This window comes from Pelophylax lessonae (assembly GCF_965119305.1).
Source record: "Pelophylax lessonae genome assembly, chromosome: 9".
Taxonomy (NCBI): domain Eukaryota; kingdom Metazoa; phylum Chordata; class Amphibia; order Anura; family Ranidae; genus Pelophylax; species Pelophylax lessonae.
Window position 1 is genome coordinate 60,118,610 of NC_138776.1, and position 19,042 is coordinate 60,137,651.

At 45.6% G+C, this 19,042-nt stretch overlaps 1 protein-coding gene across 1 annotated transcript in view; it reads right to left on the reverse strand.

Annotated features, from left to right (window-relative positions):
• SFXN4 (sideroflexin 4) overlaps positions 1–10,154 on the reverse strand; it is a 31,733-nt gene extending 21,579 nt beyond the window's left edge. The window contains exons 1-5 of the mRNA XM_082268846.1: positions 10,086–10,154; positions 6,638–6,703; positions 6,247–6,312; positions 3,372–3,398; positions 2,844–2,898 (exon numbers count right to left, since the gene is read on the reverse strand). Coding sequence (XP_082124972.1) covers positions 2,844–2,898; positions 3,372–3,398; positions 6,247–6,312; positions 6,638–6,703; positions 10,086–10,112 — 241 coding nt within the window. The 5' untranslated portion in view covers positions 10,113–10,154. The remainder of the gene's footprint in view (positions 1–2,843; positions 2,899–3,371; positions 3,399–6,246; positions 6,313–6,637; positions 6,704–10,085) is intronic.
• Positions 10,155–19,042: the final 8,888 nt, after the last annotated feature.

Genomic DNA, 19,042 nt, shown 5'->3' on the forward strand with positions numbered 1-19,042 from the left:
GATGTATACAGTACATAGTAGAGGGATGTATACAGTACAGTATATGGTAGGGGGATGTATACAGTACATGGTAGGGGGATGTATACAGTACAGTACATGGTAGGGGGATGTATACAGTACAGTACATGGTAGAGGGATGTATACAGTACATAGTAGAGGGATGTATACACTATAGTACATGGTAGAGGGATGTATACAGTACATGGTAGGGGGATGTATACAGTACAGTACATGGTAGGGGGATGTATACAGTACAGTACATGGTAGGGGGATGTATACACTATAGTACATGGTAGAGGGATGTATACAGTACATGGTAGGGGGATGTATACAGTACATGGTAGGGGGATGTATACACTATAGTACATGGTAGAGGGATGTATACAGTATAGTACATGGTAGGGGGATGTATACAGTATAGTACATGGTAGGGGGATGTATACAGTACATGGTAGAGGGATGTATACACTATGGTACATGGTAGAGGGATGTATACAGTATAGTACATGGTAGGGGGATGTATACACTATAGTACAATGTAGAGGGATGTATACAGTACAGTACATGTTAGAGGGACGTATACAGTATAGTACATGGTAGGGGGATGTATACAGTACAGTACATGGTAGAGGGATGTATACAGTATAGTACATGATAGGGGGATGTATACAGTACAGTACATGGTAGAGGGACGTATACAGTATAGTACATGGTAGAGGGATGTATACAGTACATTACAGTACATGGTAGGGGGATGTATACACTATAGTACATGGTAGAGGGATGTATACAGTACAGTACATGGTAGGGGGATGTATACAGTACATGGTAGGGGGATGTATACAGTACAGTACATGGTAGAGGGACGTATACAGTATAGTACATGGTAGGGGGATGTATACAGTACATTACAGTACATGGTAGGGGGATGTATACACTATAGTACATGGTAGAGGGATGTATACAGTACAGTACATGGTAGGGGGATGTATACAGTACAGTACATGGTAGGGGGACGTATACAGTATAGTACATGGTAGGGGGACGTATACAGTATAGTACATGGTAGGGGGATGTATACAGTACATTACAGTACATGGTAGGGGGATGTATACACTTTAGTACATGGTAGGGGGATGTATACAGTACATGGTAGGGGGATGTATACAGTACAGTACATGGTAGGGGGACGTATACAGTATAGTACATGGTAGAGGGATGTATACAGTACAGTACATGGTAGAGGGACGTATACAGTATAGTACATGGTAGGGGGATGTATACAGTACATGGTGGGGGATGTATACACTATAGTACATGGTAGGGGGATGTATACAGTATAGTACATGGGAGGGGGACGTATACAGTACATGGTAGGGGGATGTATACAGTACAGTACATGGTAGGGGGATGTATACAGTACATGGTAGGGGGATGTATACACTATAGTACATGGTAGAGGGATGTATACAGTACATGGTAGGGGGATGTATACAGTACAGTACATGGTAGGGGGATGTATACAGTACAGTACATGGTAGGGGGATGTATACAATACAGTACAGTACATGGTAGGGGGATGTATACACTATAGTACATGGTAGAGGGATGTATACAGTACATGGTAGGGGGATGTGTACAGTACAGTACATGGTAGGGGGATGTATACAGTACATGGTAGAGGGATGTATACAGTACAGTACATGGTAGAGGGATGTATACAGTACATGGTAGGGGGATGTATACACTATAGTACATGGTAGAGGGATGTATACAGTATAGTACATGGTAGGGGGATGTATACAGTACATTACAGTACATGGTAGGGGGATGTATACACTATAGTACAATGTAGAGGGATGTATACAGTACAGTACATGGTAGAGGGACGTATACAGTATAGTACATGGTAGGGGGATGTATACAGTACAGTACATGGTAGAGGGATGTATACAGTATAGTACATGGTAGGGGGATGTATACAGTACAGTACATGGTAGAGGGACGTATACAGTATAGTACATGGTAGGGGGATGTATACAGTACATTACAGTACATGGTAGAGGGATGTATACAGTACATTACAGTACATGGTAGGGGGATGTATACACTATAGTACATGGTAGAGGGATGTATACAGTACAGTACATGGTAGGGGGATGTATACAGTACAGTACATGGTAGAGGGACGTATACAGTATAGTACATGGTAGGGGGATGTATACAGTACATTACAGTACATGGTAGGGGGATGTATACACTATAGTACATGGTAGAGGGATGTATACAGTACAGTACATGGTAGGGGGATTTATACAGTACAGTACATGGTAGGGGGACGTATACAGTATAGTACATGGTAGGGGGACGTATACAGTATAGTACATGGTAGGGGGATGTATACAGTACATTACAGTACATGGTAGGGGGATGTATACACTTTAGTACATGGTAGGGGGATGTATACAGTACATGGTAGGGGGATGTATACAGTACAGTACATGGTAGGGGGACGTATACAGTATAGTACATGGTAGGGGGATGTATACAGTACATGGTGGGGGATGTATACACTATAGTACATGGTAGGGGGATGTATACAGTATAGTACATGGGAGGGGGACGTATACAATACATGGGAGGGGGATGTATACAGTATAGTACATGGGAGGGGGGATATACACAACGCAGTACATCTTAGAGATATGTACACAGCACAATACATGGTAGAGGGCACAGCATTCTGTTGGATGAATACATGTTCCTGGGACTCACCCAGTTCTATACTCTGTTCTGGGGATTTGTTCTGATATGGATTGAAATTCTAAATATCAGGCACTTACCAACTGGTCTGAAGAGGACAGGGATGGTGCTGCCGGTATCAGGGTGCACAGACACCTTCATATCAGGAAAGAAATATCAGATTGGTAGATTTATACATTAGACATGACAAGAATACATTCAGACGTGGTGAGTATTGCAAGAATACTATTGGGGGGGGGGGGGGGGAATCGCAAGTGGGAAGTTTTATGTCTGGATTACTGAAGTGGGGGGGAAGGAGGGGGGGGGTAAGCCTTTCCTGTGTCTGGATCATTTGGGGGGGGGGGGTTCTTATGTCTGGATTGATAGAGGGAAGGTCTTTCCTATGTCTGGATAATTGGGGAGGGCTGGAGGCCTTTCTTACATTTGAATCATTTGGGTGGGGGTCGTTTTTCTTGCTATGGTTGTACTGGACTGACTTTTCCAGCCCATGTGACTACAGTATGTAATAAAAGGTGTCTGCTGTGACATTCCACAGTCTGGGGACAATACAAGACTCACACAACTCTCACCACAGACTGACATGTACACAGATATCAACAGTGTCTCACCTGGACCAACCTCCGGGCCTCCACCACCTGCACAGAGAACATAAAGGGTCACCATCCGAGCACACTCCCTGTATCGGTTTTCATTCTGTATGTATGGACTCTGCATAGTACCACCCCATATCCCGGGTATAATTCTCAGTATCTGTTCTTTATTCTGTATGTATGGACTCTGCATAGTACCACCCCATATCCCGGGTATAATTCTCAGTATCTGTTCTTTATTCTGTATGTATGGACTCTGCATAGTACCACCCCGTATCCCAGGTATAATTCTCAGTATCTGTTCTTTATTCTGTATGTATGGACTCTGCATAGTACCACCCCGTATCCCGGGTATAATTCCCAGTATCTGTTCTTTATTCTGTATGTATGGACTCTGCATAGTACCACCCCATATCCCGGGTATAATTCTCAGTATCTGTTCTTTATTCTGTATGTATGGACTCTGCATAGTACCACCCCGTATCCCGGGTATAATTCTCAGTATCTGTTCTTTATTCTGTATGTATGGACTCTGCATAGTACCACCCCGTATCCCGGGTATAATTCTCAGTATCTGTTCTTTATTCTGTATGTATGGACTCTGCATAGTACCACCCCGTATCCCGGGTATAATTCTCAGTATCTGTTCTTTATTCTGTATGTATGGACTCTGCATAGTACCACCCCATATCCCGGGTATAATTCCCAGTATCTGTTCTTTATTCTGTATGTATGGACTCTGCATAGTACCACCCCATATCCCGGGTATAATTCTCAGTATCTGTTCTTTATTCTGTATGTATAGACTCTGCATAGTACCACCCCATATCCCGGGTATAATTCCCAGTATCTGTTCTTTATTCTGTATGTATGGACTCTGCATAGTACCACCCCGTATCCCGGGTATAATTCTCAGTATCTGTTCTTTATTCTGTATGTATGGACTCTGCATAGTACCACCCCGTATCCCGGGTATAATTCCCAGTATCTGTTCTTTATTCTGTATGTATAGACTCTACATAGTACCACCCCATATCCCAGGTATAATTCTCAGTATCTGTTCTTTATTCTGTATGTATGGACTCTGCATAGTACCACCCAGTATCCTGGGTATAATTCTCAGTATCTGTTCTTTATTCTGTATGTATGGACTCTGCATAGTACCACCCAGTATCCCGGGTATAATTCTCAGTATCTGTTCTTTATTCTGTATGTATGGACTCTGCATAGTACCACCCCGTATCCCAGGTATAATTCTCAGTATCTGTTCTTTATTCTGTATGTATGGACTCTGCATAGTACCACCCCATATCCCGGGTATAATTCCCAGTATCTGTTCTTTATTCTGTATGTATGGACTCTGCATAGTACCACCCCGTATCCCGGGTATAATTCTCAGTATCTGTTCTTTATTCTGTATGTATGGATTATGCATAGTACCACCCCGTATCCTGGGTATAATTCTCAGTATCTGTTCTTTATTCTGTATGTATGGACTCTGCATAGTACCACCCCGTATCCTGGGTATAATTCTCAGTATCTGTTCTTTATTCTGTATGTATGGATTATGCATAGTACCACCCCGTATCCTGGGTATAATTCTCAGTATCTGTTCTTTATTCTGTATGTATGGACTCTACATAGTACCACCCCGTATCCTGGGTATAATTCTCAGTATCTGTTCTTTATTCTGTATGTATGGACTCTGCATAGTACCACCCCGTATCCCGGGTATAATTCTCAGTATCTGTTCTTTATTCTGTATGTATGGACTCTGCATAGTACCACCCCATATCCCAGGTATAATTCTCAGTATCTGTTCTTTATTCTGTATGTATGGATTATGCACAGTACATCCCTGTGTGTTGAATGTAATTCTCCGTATATGTTCTTTATTCTGGATGTACGGACTCTGCACAGTACCACGTCTCTTGTCCTGTATGCTGGGTGTAATTCTCAGTATTTGTTCTTATTCTGTATGTATGGACTCTGCACAGTACCGCTTATCTTGTCTTTTATGCAGTAGTGATCGAACGATATTGTTTTTTTATTGCCGATACCAATCGTTTGGTCATCGCGTATCAGTATCGGCCGATATTTTCGTACATTTAAAAAAAAAAATTTTTATTTCACTTGACAGGTACTCTTGTGGAAGGATCTGGGGGTCTAAAAGACCCCAAACCCCTCCTCTGCACTTAAAAGCATTTAAAATGCCAAGTTTGGCTGTTTTGAATGCTCACATTTTTCTGAATCTGCCGCCAGTACCTGGTTTTGATGTCATGACATCACTTCCGGGTTTTTGCATGGAGACCCGAATTCGGCTTTGATCGGGTCTTCGGCGGCCTTGCAGGTTGGTTGCTCGGGTCTTCCGGTGGGATAGGAGACCCAGGCGAGCCGCGGAAGGCGGCGGGAGGGGGGGGGGAACGTTCCCTTCCGCTCCTTTTAATGACAGCCGACCATTGGCTATGGACGCCGATACCGGGGTGAGGCCTCTAGCTGCAGGCATCACTCCAGTACAAGCACTTTCCTGAAATATCGGTAATATTGACCACCTTGGTGGCCGATTCCGATATATCGGGGAAAGTGCATATTGGCCCTCGATATATCGGCTTTGCCGATAATCGGTCGATCCCTAGTATGCAGGGTGTAATTCTCAGTGTCTGTTCTTATTCTGTATGTATAGGCTCTGCACAGTAGCACTTCTCTTGTCCTATATTCTGGGTGTAATTCTCAGTATCTGTTCTTATTCAGTATGTATAGGCTCTGCACAGTACCACTTCTTTTACTCTGTGTCATTCTTAGTTACTATTGTACAGACTGATGTGATGGGCAGATTGTTATGTCTGGGTTACAGAAATGTGCAGCACCCATATGAGTTCATCAGCGTTGGCACCTTTTCATCGTCGTTCTTGTTCGCTCCGTGTGTCCCCAGTAGATCTTTTCGCTTTTCTATCTCAGCCTGTGACAAGACAGAATGGGAGGTGAGGGCAGAGCTGACTCTTTGGAAAACATACAGAATATACTAATGTAGCCTTTTGCTGCTATTGTACTCTGATCCCCCCTACAAACAGTGATACTGAGGCTCCTCCCTCATACATATGAGAACAGGGTGGAGTCATAAGAGACAGGGAGCTCCTCCCCATAATACTATTACAGCATTCTGACATATACAGTGCGGAGTTATAACAGTTAGGAATCTCCCCCCTCCCATTAGTACTAATACAACATTCCAACATACACATGAAGGCAGAGATTGAACAGTCAGGGACGCCGTGCACACTTACATCTGATGAGAGTAACAGGGAGGGATCCAGAGCATCGTGCCAGTAGAGACATCTCTGCAGAAAAGACTGACAAGATACAATAATTATTCTTCCCAGCAATACCAGTCTCCATAGACTCCAGTGATGGTCACATGATTGATGAATGTCACCACAAGGTAAATATCACCCGCCACATTCACACACATTTATATCATCAAATATTTCTCTAACAAAACCCCCAAGCATATTTTTTTTTTTTTTGCTAGTAAGAAACAAACATTAAATATGTTCTTGTCAATGCGGGAAGAGTGCAGAAGCGGTGCAAATAACAGATCACACCGGGACCTCCCTCCACTCTTCTTCCACCAGCACTGCCTTTAGGCTGGGTTCACACTGATGCCATGCAGAAACCACAGCAATTCCTGTGGGGGTTCCTGCATCGCATCAGACTGGCAGGCCGATCACACTGCTCTCTGCCAACCACAGCGGGTATCAATGTAAAGTTAAAGCGGTAGTATCCCGCTTTTTGACACTTTTACCTACAGGTAAGCCTATAATAAGGCTTACCTGTAGGTACAATTAATATCTCCTAAGCCGGCACGGTTTAGGAGATATTTGCAGTGCATGCAGCCGCTCACGCGAGTGGCGCATGCGCTCTGAAGGTCCAGGGGGACCTTCAGTTTTTCTTGCCGGGAGCTTGCCGGAAAAAAATCACTCCCGCACGCATGCGCGGGAGTGACGTCATTGCGGCTCCGGCCAATCACATCGCCAGAGTCGCCGAACCCGGAAGAGATGCCGAGGGATCATGGCAGCGCCCGCAGCGATGTCCGGGGGTCCGTGTCGGGGCTTCGTTCTAAGGTACCGTAAGTAATACATAATTGAGCTAGTATGCGATGCATACTAGCTCATTATGCCTTTGTCTTGCAGGTTTTTTTTTTTTTTTTCGGGTTTACAACTGCTTTAATGACACCCCCAAATCGGTTCACAGAACGCAGAGTGAACTGTAAAATCGGACAGGAAACAGATCGCACGGGTCTGAACACCCATGTAATCCGATTTCAGTGCTGACAAAAAAAAGGTTCCTGCACCATTCTGGTCCGAATACGCTGCGATTTCAGCCATACAAACTTTATAGCTGAATTCACATTGCACAGACGTCGCATGTGCGGTGCGAATCACATGCAATCTCTGGCATCACACTAGACTGAACCCAGACTTAGTGATGACTTTGCAAATTCCATGTAGTCTGAAAATAATGTTGGAATTATGTGGACACCTAATATATTGTTAATTTGAGGCCAAGTTTTTACTTGTGGCAGGGGAGGTAAAATTAGTCAGTTTTAATTCCCCCAGACCTCACATCTTAGGCTGGCTTCACATTAATGCGATAGCAGACATTGCATGTAAATCGCGCCATGTTTACATCCCATGCAATGTCTGTGATCCGAATTCAGCCATAAAATTTGTATGATTATAATCGCATCGCATTCAGACCAAAATGGTGCAGGACCCTTTTTTTGATCCACACTGGAATAGGATCGCATGGGTGTTCAGACCCATGCGTTCCGATTCCACAGTTTGCATTGCGTTCTGGGAACAGATTTTGGGGTATCATTAACTTTACATTGACACATGCAGCGGTTTGCAGAGAGTCAGTCTATTGCGATGCAGGAACCCACGCAGGAATGGCTGTGGTTCCCCGCATCACATCAGTGTGAACCCAGCCTAAAGCTACAAAGACAGCCGGATGGGGGTGTATACAGATCACCCCCTTCACATTCACAGATACATACATATTCACCAGCACACCAGGGATCTTGCACAGCAGTCCGAAGAAACTTTTTATTGCAAAAGGATCACATCAGGATAGGGGCAACGTTTTGGAGTCACGCAGGACCCCTTTGTCAGGCATGTGATGGGGTACTGATGAAGGGGTCCTGCGTGACTCCAAAACGTTGCACCTATCCTAACATTGGAAGATTGTGTTTGTTTAACCACTTGCCGACCAGTCACTGGGACTGTACTGCGGCAAAGTGGCTCGATTCCGTCCAGTGATGTAGACCTCCGTCGCTGGACTCCTCCCCTTGTAGGCGGCGTTCGCACGCCGCCGAAGACGCGCTCCCGCTGTTTTCATTCACAGCGGGAGTCGGGCCAGGGGAGGAGCGGTGGCGATCGCCGCTGCTCTTCCCCGATCGTCGGGGAATCGAGTCTGGAGATCCGCCCGCTTGTGTAAACAAAGTGGGCGGATCTCCTAAGTGACAAACAGTGACAGATTGCAGGATTCAGCATAGCTGAACATGCGATCTGTCCCTGTGTCACTCAGTCACCTCCCCCCCCACACACGTCAGTAAGCACCAGGCATACATTAACCCCTCCCTCTCCAATAAAATTAACGCCTTCCCTGCCAGTGTCATTTTTACAGTAACAGTGCATATTTATAGCACTGATTACTGCAGTAATGTCACTGGTAACCCCAAAAGTGTCAAAAATGTCAGTCAAGGGTCCGATCTGTCCGCCGCAATGTCGCAGTCCCGCAAAAAAAAAATCGCAGATCGCCGCCATTACTCGTTAAAAAAAAAAAAACACCAAAAATGACAAAAATCTTTCCCTTAGTTAGTAAACGCAATAACTTTTGTGCAAACCAATCAAAATATGCTTATTGCGATTTTTTTTTACCAAACATATGTAGCAGAAAACAAATTGGCCAAAAATTTAAAAAAAATTTTGATTTTTACATTTTTTTTTTGGGGGGGGGGGATTTCATATTGAAAATGTTAAAAATATTGTTATTTTTTCAAAATAAACGCTCTTTTTTTGTTTATAGCGCAAAAAGTAAAAATCGCACAGGTGATCAAATACCACCAAAAGAAAGCTCTGTTTGTGGGAAAAAAAGGACGTAAATTTCGTTTGGGTACGGCGTCGCACAACCGCGCAATTGTCAGTTAAATTCGCACAGCGCTGAATCGCAAAAAGTGGCCCGGACGTAAGACAGCAAAATCCTCCGGGGGTAAAGTGGTTAAAGAAGATTACATCTGATACATACATCCCAATTTCAAATGAGATATTTGGACAAACCAAAACCCTAATGAGAGACATGGTAATTATATATATAGATCAGACCAAAATGAGGGACACATGAGGAAGGAAGAGGGACGTTGGGAACTATGGGGTGTACATATTATGGGGGGAGGGGGGGAGGTGTATGGATACAGACTGTTTTATAGAAATAGGAAGTGGAGGACTAAATTGCAACATTTTAGAACTCTGTGATTGGTGACTTTAAACCCCTCCCCTTTAGAGACTGGAGGTCAATCAGATGAATTCTGGCGGGAGAATGAGATCACGTGCAGCGCTGTGATTGGTGCAACATTTCTCCTTTGTCCCCCTTCATGTAGCCTCCCTCCGGGTCACCGCCGCCCCATCCCTTTCCCTGTGACCCCCTTCCCTTAACCTGTGACCCCTCACTCACCGGAGAGTCAGGGCTTTGCAGAGACATATTGCTGTGTGCACCGCTCTCTGCTTCCCCCCGGGAACAGTGCCAGAAGAGATCAGTTCCGGGCCGCCCACTGCAGACAGCTGAGATTGATAGAGGAGGGGGAGGGGAATTCACCAGCACTGGAGCAGCTGTGTAACCAGCTTGGTGGGACTTTAGAGCCCATTGCTGAACAGAAAGGCTTTTTTTTAACCCTTTCCCTGCTACAGCTGTTTTGTATCTTTTTTGCTTACATGTTTTAACCACTTTACCACCGGAGGATTTTGCTGTCTTACGTCCAGGCCACTTTTTGCGATTCGGCACTGTGCGACTTTAACTGACAATTGCGAGGTCATGCAACGCCGTACCCAAACGAAATTTACGTCCTTTTTTCCCCACAAACAGAGCTTTCTTTTGGTGGTATCTGATCACCTGTGCAATTTTTATTTTTGGCGATATTCATAAAAAAATGCGACAATTTTGAAAAAATAACAATGTTTTTCTACTTTGACAGTTACAAAATATCCAATATATTCAAATTTTGTCATATATTTAGGCCAAAATGTATTTAGCTACATGTCTTTGACAAAAAAATTCTCAATGAGCGTATCTTTAACCGCTTTAAGACCGGAAGATTTTACCCCATTCCTGACCAGGCCATATTTTGCGATTCGGCACTGCGTTTTTTTAACGGACAATTGCGCGGTCATGCGACGCTGTACCCAAATTAAATATATGTCATTTTTTTCCCCACAAAGAGCTTTCTTTTGGTGGTATTTGATCACCTGTGCGATTTTTACTTTTTGCGCTCTAAATAAAAAAAGAGCGACAATTTTGAAAAAATAACAATATTTTTCACATATTTTTAACTAGTAATGGCGGCGATCTGCGATTTTTCTTGTGGGACTGCGACATTGCGGTGGACAGATCGGACCCTTGACTGACATTTTGACACTTTTGGGGGTACAAGTGACATTACTACAATAATCAGTGCTATAAATATGCACTGCTACTGTAAAAATGACACTGGCAGGGAAGGGGTTAACTTTTATTGGTGATCAAGGGGTTAATGTATGCCTGGTGCTTACTGACATGTGTGGGGGGAGGGGACTGAGTGACACAGGCACAGATCGCAGGTTCAGCTATGCTGAATCCTGCAATCTGTCCCTGCCTGTCACTTAGGAGATCCGCCCGCTTTGTTTACACAAATGGGCGGATCTCCACACTCGATCCCCGACGATCGGGGAAGAGCGGCGATGATCACTCCCCTGGCCCGACTCCCGCTGTGACTGAAAACAGCGGAAGCGGGCCTCCAGCGGCGCGCGCGCACGCCGCCCACGAGGGGAGGAGTCCAGCGACGTAGGTCTATGTTGCTGGACGATATCGAGCCACTTTGCCGCAGTACGGTCAACGTGACCGGTCGGCAAGTGGTTAAAAAAAAAACATTTTAGGGCTGAAGATTACATAACATTGTATACGGTCTGAACGCAGATATCCTGGAGAGTAAAATAGTGGTAGTTCCAGTTTTTTATGTCACAGAGTAATAGGATAACAGCTTATAAAATTACAGTAAAAATACATTAAGGCCCCTTTCACACATTCCGGTCCATCAGCGGACTCAGTTTTTCTCAGCGGGGGATCGATCCGCAGATCCCCCACTGAGCAGGCGGATGGCAGCTCTGTCTCCGCGCTGTGAGCGGAGACAGAGCTGTCAGGTCCCTGCTGTTCTCTATGAGGGAATGGGATAGGAACGGACAGTCTGTCCTATCTCACCCGATCCCATCCGATCTGCTGGACAGATCGACAATAGGGTTTCCATCCGTCCAGATTTGACGGATCGGATGTCAGCGGACATCTCTCCGCTGACATCCGATGCCCCATAGAGATGGAAGGGGCATCCGTTCATATCCGCCAAAAAATCGGACAGGCGCATTTGAACGGTCCGCCTGTGTGAAAGGGGCCTAAAGTTAATGTTAGGATAGATAAATAAATTACCCAATTTTTGGACAAAACATAAAAGATGAGTAAATAGATACCCAACATGTCAAGCCTAAAAATTGCGTGTGCCCGTGAAGTGGCGACAAACTTCAGTACCCTATATTTTCCATATTTCCAACTTTAATAGCGAGATGACCATGAATAATGGCCCTAGAATTATTGCTCTCACTCCGACACACGCAGCAATATGTAACGTGTAGCCCAATCCACTCTTTCGTGCGTAGGCGCCCCTGACACGTACAGTTACCTTCGTACATGCATGGGCGGAGGGGGTTGGGCCCAAACAGTTTTTGGGTGGGATTTTAAGTACTTTCATTTTGTGCAATTTTTTTTTACTTAACCACTTCAGCCCTGGAAGGTTTACCCCCTTTCATGACCAGGCCATTTTTTGTGAAACAGCACTGCGTTACTTTAACTGACAATTGCGCAGACGTGCGACGATGTACCCAATTAAAATTGATGTTTTTTTCCCACAAATAGAGCTTTCTTTTGGTGGTATTTGATCACATCTGCGGTTTTTATTTTTTGCGCTATAAACAAAAAAAGACTGACAATTCTGAAAAAAAAAAAAAAATTCCTAACGCCTCCATGGCAGCCTACATGTGGGTTAATACCGCCTCCTCCCCAATGCTTTAGGACCCCACTCCCATAAATTTTAGAGGCTGCGTTCCTTTTTTTCCTCCTCTTGTTGACCCTATATGCACCTACCAGGAAGATAGTTGCATCCTAGTTCCAATCGTTGAGCCCCAGCTGTGGGTCGGATTGGACACTTTTGATGGTGCGGTGTCACCCAACCCAGGGCCCAGCCATTGACAGGCGAGTGGCGGTCAGGCAGGATGCCCCATGGACGTGTGGGTTGCCTGTATGTTTGCCTGGGATGAATGCGGTTGGTGCAGCTGGCAGGTCTCAGAAGATGGTCCCCACTACCGGCCTTAATGGCAGCAGTTTATGTCATTATGGGTCCTGTTTGCTCCTCATCTTCTTCCTTCTCTCAGGCTCTAGCTAAACAGCCTCTCATGGCAACTGGAGCGCTCCTGCATTCTAAGCCTCCACACCTCTTCTGGCTGTCAGGCCACGACAGGGCTCCTGCGCATGCGCGAGGCCGCGAGTGAAACTGAGGCCTGGTTTTGTGCATGTGCAGTTGCTACGGGGTTGCTCGCGCATGTTCTGTTCATGTGACCCTTTCTGGTGGCCATGACGTCACAGGGCGGGGGATTTAAACAGCTGTCAAGCCCCTGTCTATTGGGAAATCCTGCGGGCAGTGTGCTGCAGCTTCCCCAGGCCCTGGGTGTCTTTCCACAGGTACCAGCTGCTGTTGGTGGTCTGGGGAGCTGGGGGGTTCTTAAAGGGGAAGTGGAATGCTTTTTGTGTGCCTTTTTTTGTCTTCCCTAAAAACCCTGCTTCCTCCCAGCACTCCGGCGGGACCCCCCCCCCCCCTTCTGCCCTATAAGCAATGGATAAATCGCCGCCACCCTGTGGTCAGCATGGTCCTTCACAAGTTCCCACCTTCTCAGGTTCGTCCCTACTCTGTTGCCTCAGTCGGAAGAAAAGAAACGGATCCTTCTATCCTATGTGGAATCACTGGTGGCTCAGGGCGCTGCAGTGTCCGTAACAAAGGACGACGAATTCCAGGGCATGTATTCACCTCTTTTTCTGGCTCAAAAAAAGAATGTCTCATGGCGTCCAGTGATAGATCTTACAAATCTGAACAAGTACGAAAGGTTCAATATGGAGACTCTATCTACAATAAAACAAGTGGTCCAGCCTGGTGACTGACTAGTCTCCATAGACTTAAAAGATGCCTACATCCATGTACCCATCACTGAAGAGTACCGCAAATTTCTCCGGTTCACAGTCGGGCCTTCAGTTCCCCTGCCTCACTTTCGGCACTTTCGGTCTCTCAATCTCACCTAGGGTATTTTCAAAGGTCCTTTTGGCTATGGTAGCCAATATCAGGACGAGAGGCATATGCCTTCATCATAATCTCGAGGACCTCCTTTTGGTGTCACAGGACAGGGATCAGCTGCTGCTTCATAGGACTCAAGTCATTTCCACTCTTGGAATTTGGATGGCTTCTGAATCTAGAGAAGAGTCACCTGGAATCATCACAGTGCCTGGTATACCTAGGGGCCCAGTTTGACACTGTCAAAAAGCTCCCTGCCCCTGGAGAAGATACCGGTGATACGAATGGATGCGCTCGGCCCTGTCTTCCTCACGCCTAACAGCCTCTCAATGCCTCAGAATTATCGTCACGATGGTCTCCACGACCCCCATGGTCAAATGGGTCCTTTGGAGGATGTACCCCATCCAGAAGGGGTTTATTCAGCGATGGGACCCAGACAGGAGCAAATAGCTCATTTATTTAACTTCAAGCATGAGGGATAGCCTCTTCTGGTGGCTGCATCATGGGAAACCTGCTCAATTTCCACTTCATCGCTCCTGTTCTCTGGGTCATAGTCACGACTGATGCCAGCAGTACAGGTTGGGGGCCCATTGCGGGTCGGAGATCACCCAAGACACCTGGGATCTCAGCTCCTGCACCCCAGTCTCGAACGTCCTGGAGCTTAGAGCCGCCTTCTGTGCTCTTCGGCCTTCCACCGTCTGGAAAAGGGGGAGTTGGTGCTGTTAAGAATGGGCAACACTATAACAGTCTTGTACATGAAAAGACAGGGAGGGACTCGCAGTCTTCAGCTTCTTCAGGAGGTGGAGCCAATCATGGCATGGGCCCAGAGGAATCTGGCTAACATCTAGCAGCAGTCTATGTCCTGGAGCATAGAAAAAACAGGCAGACTTTCTGTCCAGGTTCCAGATGGACAACGAGTGGTCCCTTTATATGGGGACTTTTAGCTGGATTCTGTCTCTGGGGGTCGATCCCGAGGTCGACCTGTTTGCATCCCCATGCAATTTCAAGTTCAAGAAATTTTACACTCCGGCCCGTTGCAGCCAGGCCTTCGGGGTATATACCCTAACAGATCAGTGGAGGTTCAGCAGGGAATAAGCCTTCCCTCAGATTCCAGTCATCCCCAGATTCTTACAGAGGCTCAGTGCGGAGGCCGTCGAGGTAATGGTTGTGGCGCCATACTGGTTGAACAGGCAATGGTTTCCCCTATCAACACAGCTCAGCTTCCGGCCCCAGTACCCCTTCCCTTCAGGCCGGACATTCTGTCCCAGGGAGCAGTGCTGTACCCATGCCCAGTACTCCTGGGGCTGATGGTTTGGTTCTTGAGAGGGAGAGGCTGGAAGCCCTGGGTTGCACATTAGGTTCGTCTCTACCCTCATGAGTTCTAGGAGGTTGAGTAAGAATATGGTCTATGCAAAAATTTGGACTAAGTTTGTGGACTTTTCATCTTCCATGGGAAGGTCTTACAGGGACTCGGGGGTGCAGGACATCCTGGACTTTCCTCAGTCTGGCTTTGATCTAACTCTATCAGTCGGATCCCTTAGGGTCCAAGTCTTGGCCCTATCGGCCTTCTCCGGAGTTCGGTGGGCCGGTCATCCTCTAGTTCGGCAATTCTTCAGAGGGGCAGCAAGACTCAGGCCCGAGAGAAAATCAAGATTCCCCAAATGGGACCTTCCCTTAGTACTCGACTCACTCTCAGAACCAGAAGCGAATGGGGTCAGCCTGACATCTATTAGGAATCTCTCTGCCAAATCTGCCTTTCTTGTGGCCAATACCTTGGCTAAAAGAGTTTCTGATATTGGGGCCCTCGGTTACAAAGAGCCATTCTTGACCTTTTTTCAAGACCGGGTGGAACTAATACCCATGATCGGCGCAAATCCAAAACTTACCTCGCTCTTCCACGAGAACCGGGAGATAATCCTACCTACCTTAAAGGCCCCAGGCACCACCGAGGCTCATGCCCTGGACGTAGGAGAAACGCTAAAAGGGTATCTCCAGGCTACGGATTCCTTTGGGAGATCTGACCATCTGTTTATCCTTTTCTGTGGCAAAAACAGGGGAAAACGTGCCTCATCCAGATCTATTGTTTCTTGGATTGTCCAGGTCATCCAGCAGGTTTATAGGGCAATGGGCTTGACTCCTCCGGAGGCGGTGACATCGCACCCCACTAGGGGTGTCTCGACTTCCTGGGCGGGAGCGCGACATGTGGCTCCGGATGTTATCTGCAGAGCGGCATCTTGGGCTTCTATTAATACATTTATGTCGCATTACTGTGTGAAACCAGCTTCCTTATCTTATGTAAATTTTGGTTTAAAAGTCCTGTCAGTGGACGGGGTAAATTAACTCTTCTTTTGTTCAGCATTCTCATCGTGTGATAATGGCTAGTTATTTCCCACACGTAGACTGCCATGGAGGCCGTCAGGAAAACTGAAAATTTCCTATGAAATACTTACCGTAATTTTCCTTTCCTTATGGCCTCCATGGCAGACAGAGTTCCCACCCTTCTTTTTGGGTCAAGAGTCGGCTAGTTACGGAACACAGTCTCTGGCCAGGAGCTAAACATTTTTGGGAGTGGGGTCCTATAGCATTGGAGAGGAGGCGGGATTAACCTACACGAAGGCTGCCATGGAGGCCATCAGGAAAATTACGGTAAGAATTTGATAGGAAATTTTCAATTTTTTTTAAATTTCTGCTATAAAACATACCCAATTAAAAAATCGTATTTATTCAATTCAGGCCAATATGTATTCTGCTACATATTTTTGGTAAAAAAAATCCCAATAAGCGTATATTGATTGGTTTGCAAAGCAAAAAATATAGCATCTATAAACTATGGGATATTTTTATGAAATTTTTATTATTTTATTTATTAATTTTTTTACTAGTAATCGCAGCGATCAGCGGGACTCTGACAATAAGTGACACTTTTTGGAGACTAGTGACACTCATACAGTGATCACTGCTAAAAAAATGCAGTCACTGTACTAATGACACTGGCAGGGAATGGGTTAACATCAGGGACAATCAAAAGGTTAAATATGCTCCTAGGGAGTGCTTTCTAACTGCGGGAAGGTTGCTCTGACTGGGGGAAGATAGAGATCCGTGTTTCTGCTTAGCAGGAACACAAGATCTCCATCTCCCCCTTTCACAGAACGGCAGTCTGCCTTGTTTACATAGAGAACAATCGACATGTCCCAGCGGACATCGTATCCATTGGATCAACCGATTGGCTCATGTGTCCAATCACAGCGGAAGCTGGTCGCCGACGACACGCGCGCCCTAGACCCAGTGAACAAAATCACATACAGGTACATGATTTTGCGAAGGAGGACCACCCTGCTGCAATATATCTGCGTGGAGCGGTCTATAACAGCGTAAAGGTTAGGATACATAAATAAATTACCAAATTTTTGGACAAAATATAAAAGATGAGGTTGCGCCGAGTAATTCGATACCCAACATGTCAAACCTAAAAATTGCGTGTGCCCGTGAAGCAGCGACAAACTTCAGTACCCTATATTTTCCATATTTCCAACTTTAATAGCGAGATAACAATGAATAATGGCCCTAGAAGTATTGCTCTCACTCCGGCACACGCAGCAATATGTAACGTGTAGCCCAATTTACTTTTTCGTGCGTACCTGCCCCTGACGCATACAATTACATTCGTACATGCATGGGTGGGGGGTTGGGCTCAAACATTTTTTGGGTGGGATTTTAAGTGCTAGAGTGTAACTTTAATTTTGCACACTTTTTTTTCTTAAAGAATAACTCTGGGTAAAATTTGTATTTTCCCATGCTGTGGGGCTGTGCATGCAGTGCATGAGTTAATGGCTTGTTTTTGTCTCAGGGGTTGCAGAGTGAAGATATACTTACCTAAGCCAACAATCTTCCGAGTGCAAGACTGATCACCTATGCTAGCGTTCTTGTTAATTGACTGTTCCTGACGTCATCATGCCCACAGACCGACTCTGGACGAGAGGATGGCAGGAACAGTCCACCGCTGGATGTGGGGGAGCGTAGTAAGTATAGCCTTTTTCGGTACGCTCCTAGAAATAAAAGCAGTTAATACATACAGTGCAGGCACAGTGCCACTGCATTGGAGACATTTTTTTCATAGAGTTCTGATTTAACATTTTTTTCCGGCACACAGGGGATGTGATCATTTTTTTGTTGACAGGTTCTCTTTAATGAGACATCAGGGGTCTAAAAGGCCCCTGATGTCTTACCTGTCCTCCAGTGAAACTATAGCAGTCGATTAGATTCTTCTCCTTCCATACAGGCTGGGGATAGTGTTTCCTGGACTTGGAATCAATGTTGTACACATCGCTTCCGAGTTAGTAACAGGAAGGGGAGATCGGTAAACAGACTTTTGCTGGCCTCCCTTCCCTCTACCTCACAGCAACCGCCATGCTGGTTTCAGGGGAGTAGATGGATAGGTAGGGCCATGGTGGGGGAAGGGGGGGAAGACAGGTGTTACTGGTCTGTGTGGAAGCGATCTGGTGGCTGCAGAGCCGTCGTATCACTTCCATCTGACAACTAATGGTTGGCTTGTCTGTTTTATAGACACTCCCTGGAATTCATAGACTGTAAAAGTGTGAAAGTGTCTCTCTTGCATTCTAAAAGTGGTGAAGAATTCCTCAAATTCATGTACCCGTGTAGAACTTGTACTTGAATTTGGCTCATGCTGCGCCACCTTTAGAATGCACGAGACACTTTTGGAAAATCTGTATGCACCAGTTTTTCTCTCCGTAGACCAAAAGAGAATTGGTCTTAATTAGCTCCACTTTTACATTTGATGCATTCAATGCGACATAATGTAAAAGTTGTGCATTTTAGAACTATATAAATTTGGTGCACGAGTCGATCTCAGAATCGAAAGTGTTGCTTCCTGAATTTGGTGCAACACATTAACAAGAGGGATTAATGCCAGAAAAGTAGTGCAGCAGCTTTATTGGATTCCCCCAACTATAGCCCCGTACACACGTACCGATTGTCGGCCGTAAATATTCGGCCGACGACCGATCGGCCGATTGTAGGCTTGTTAGTATGATGC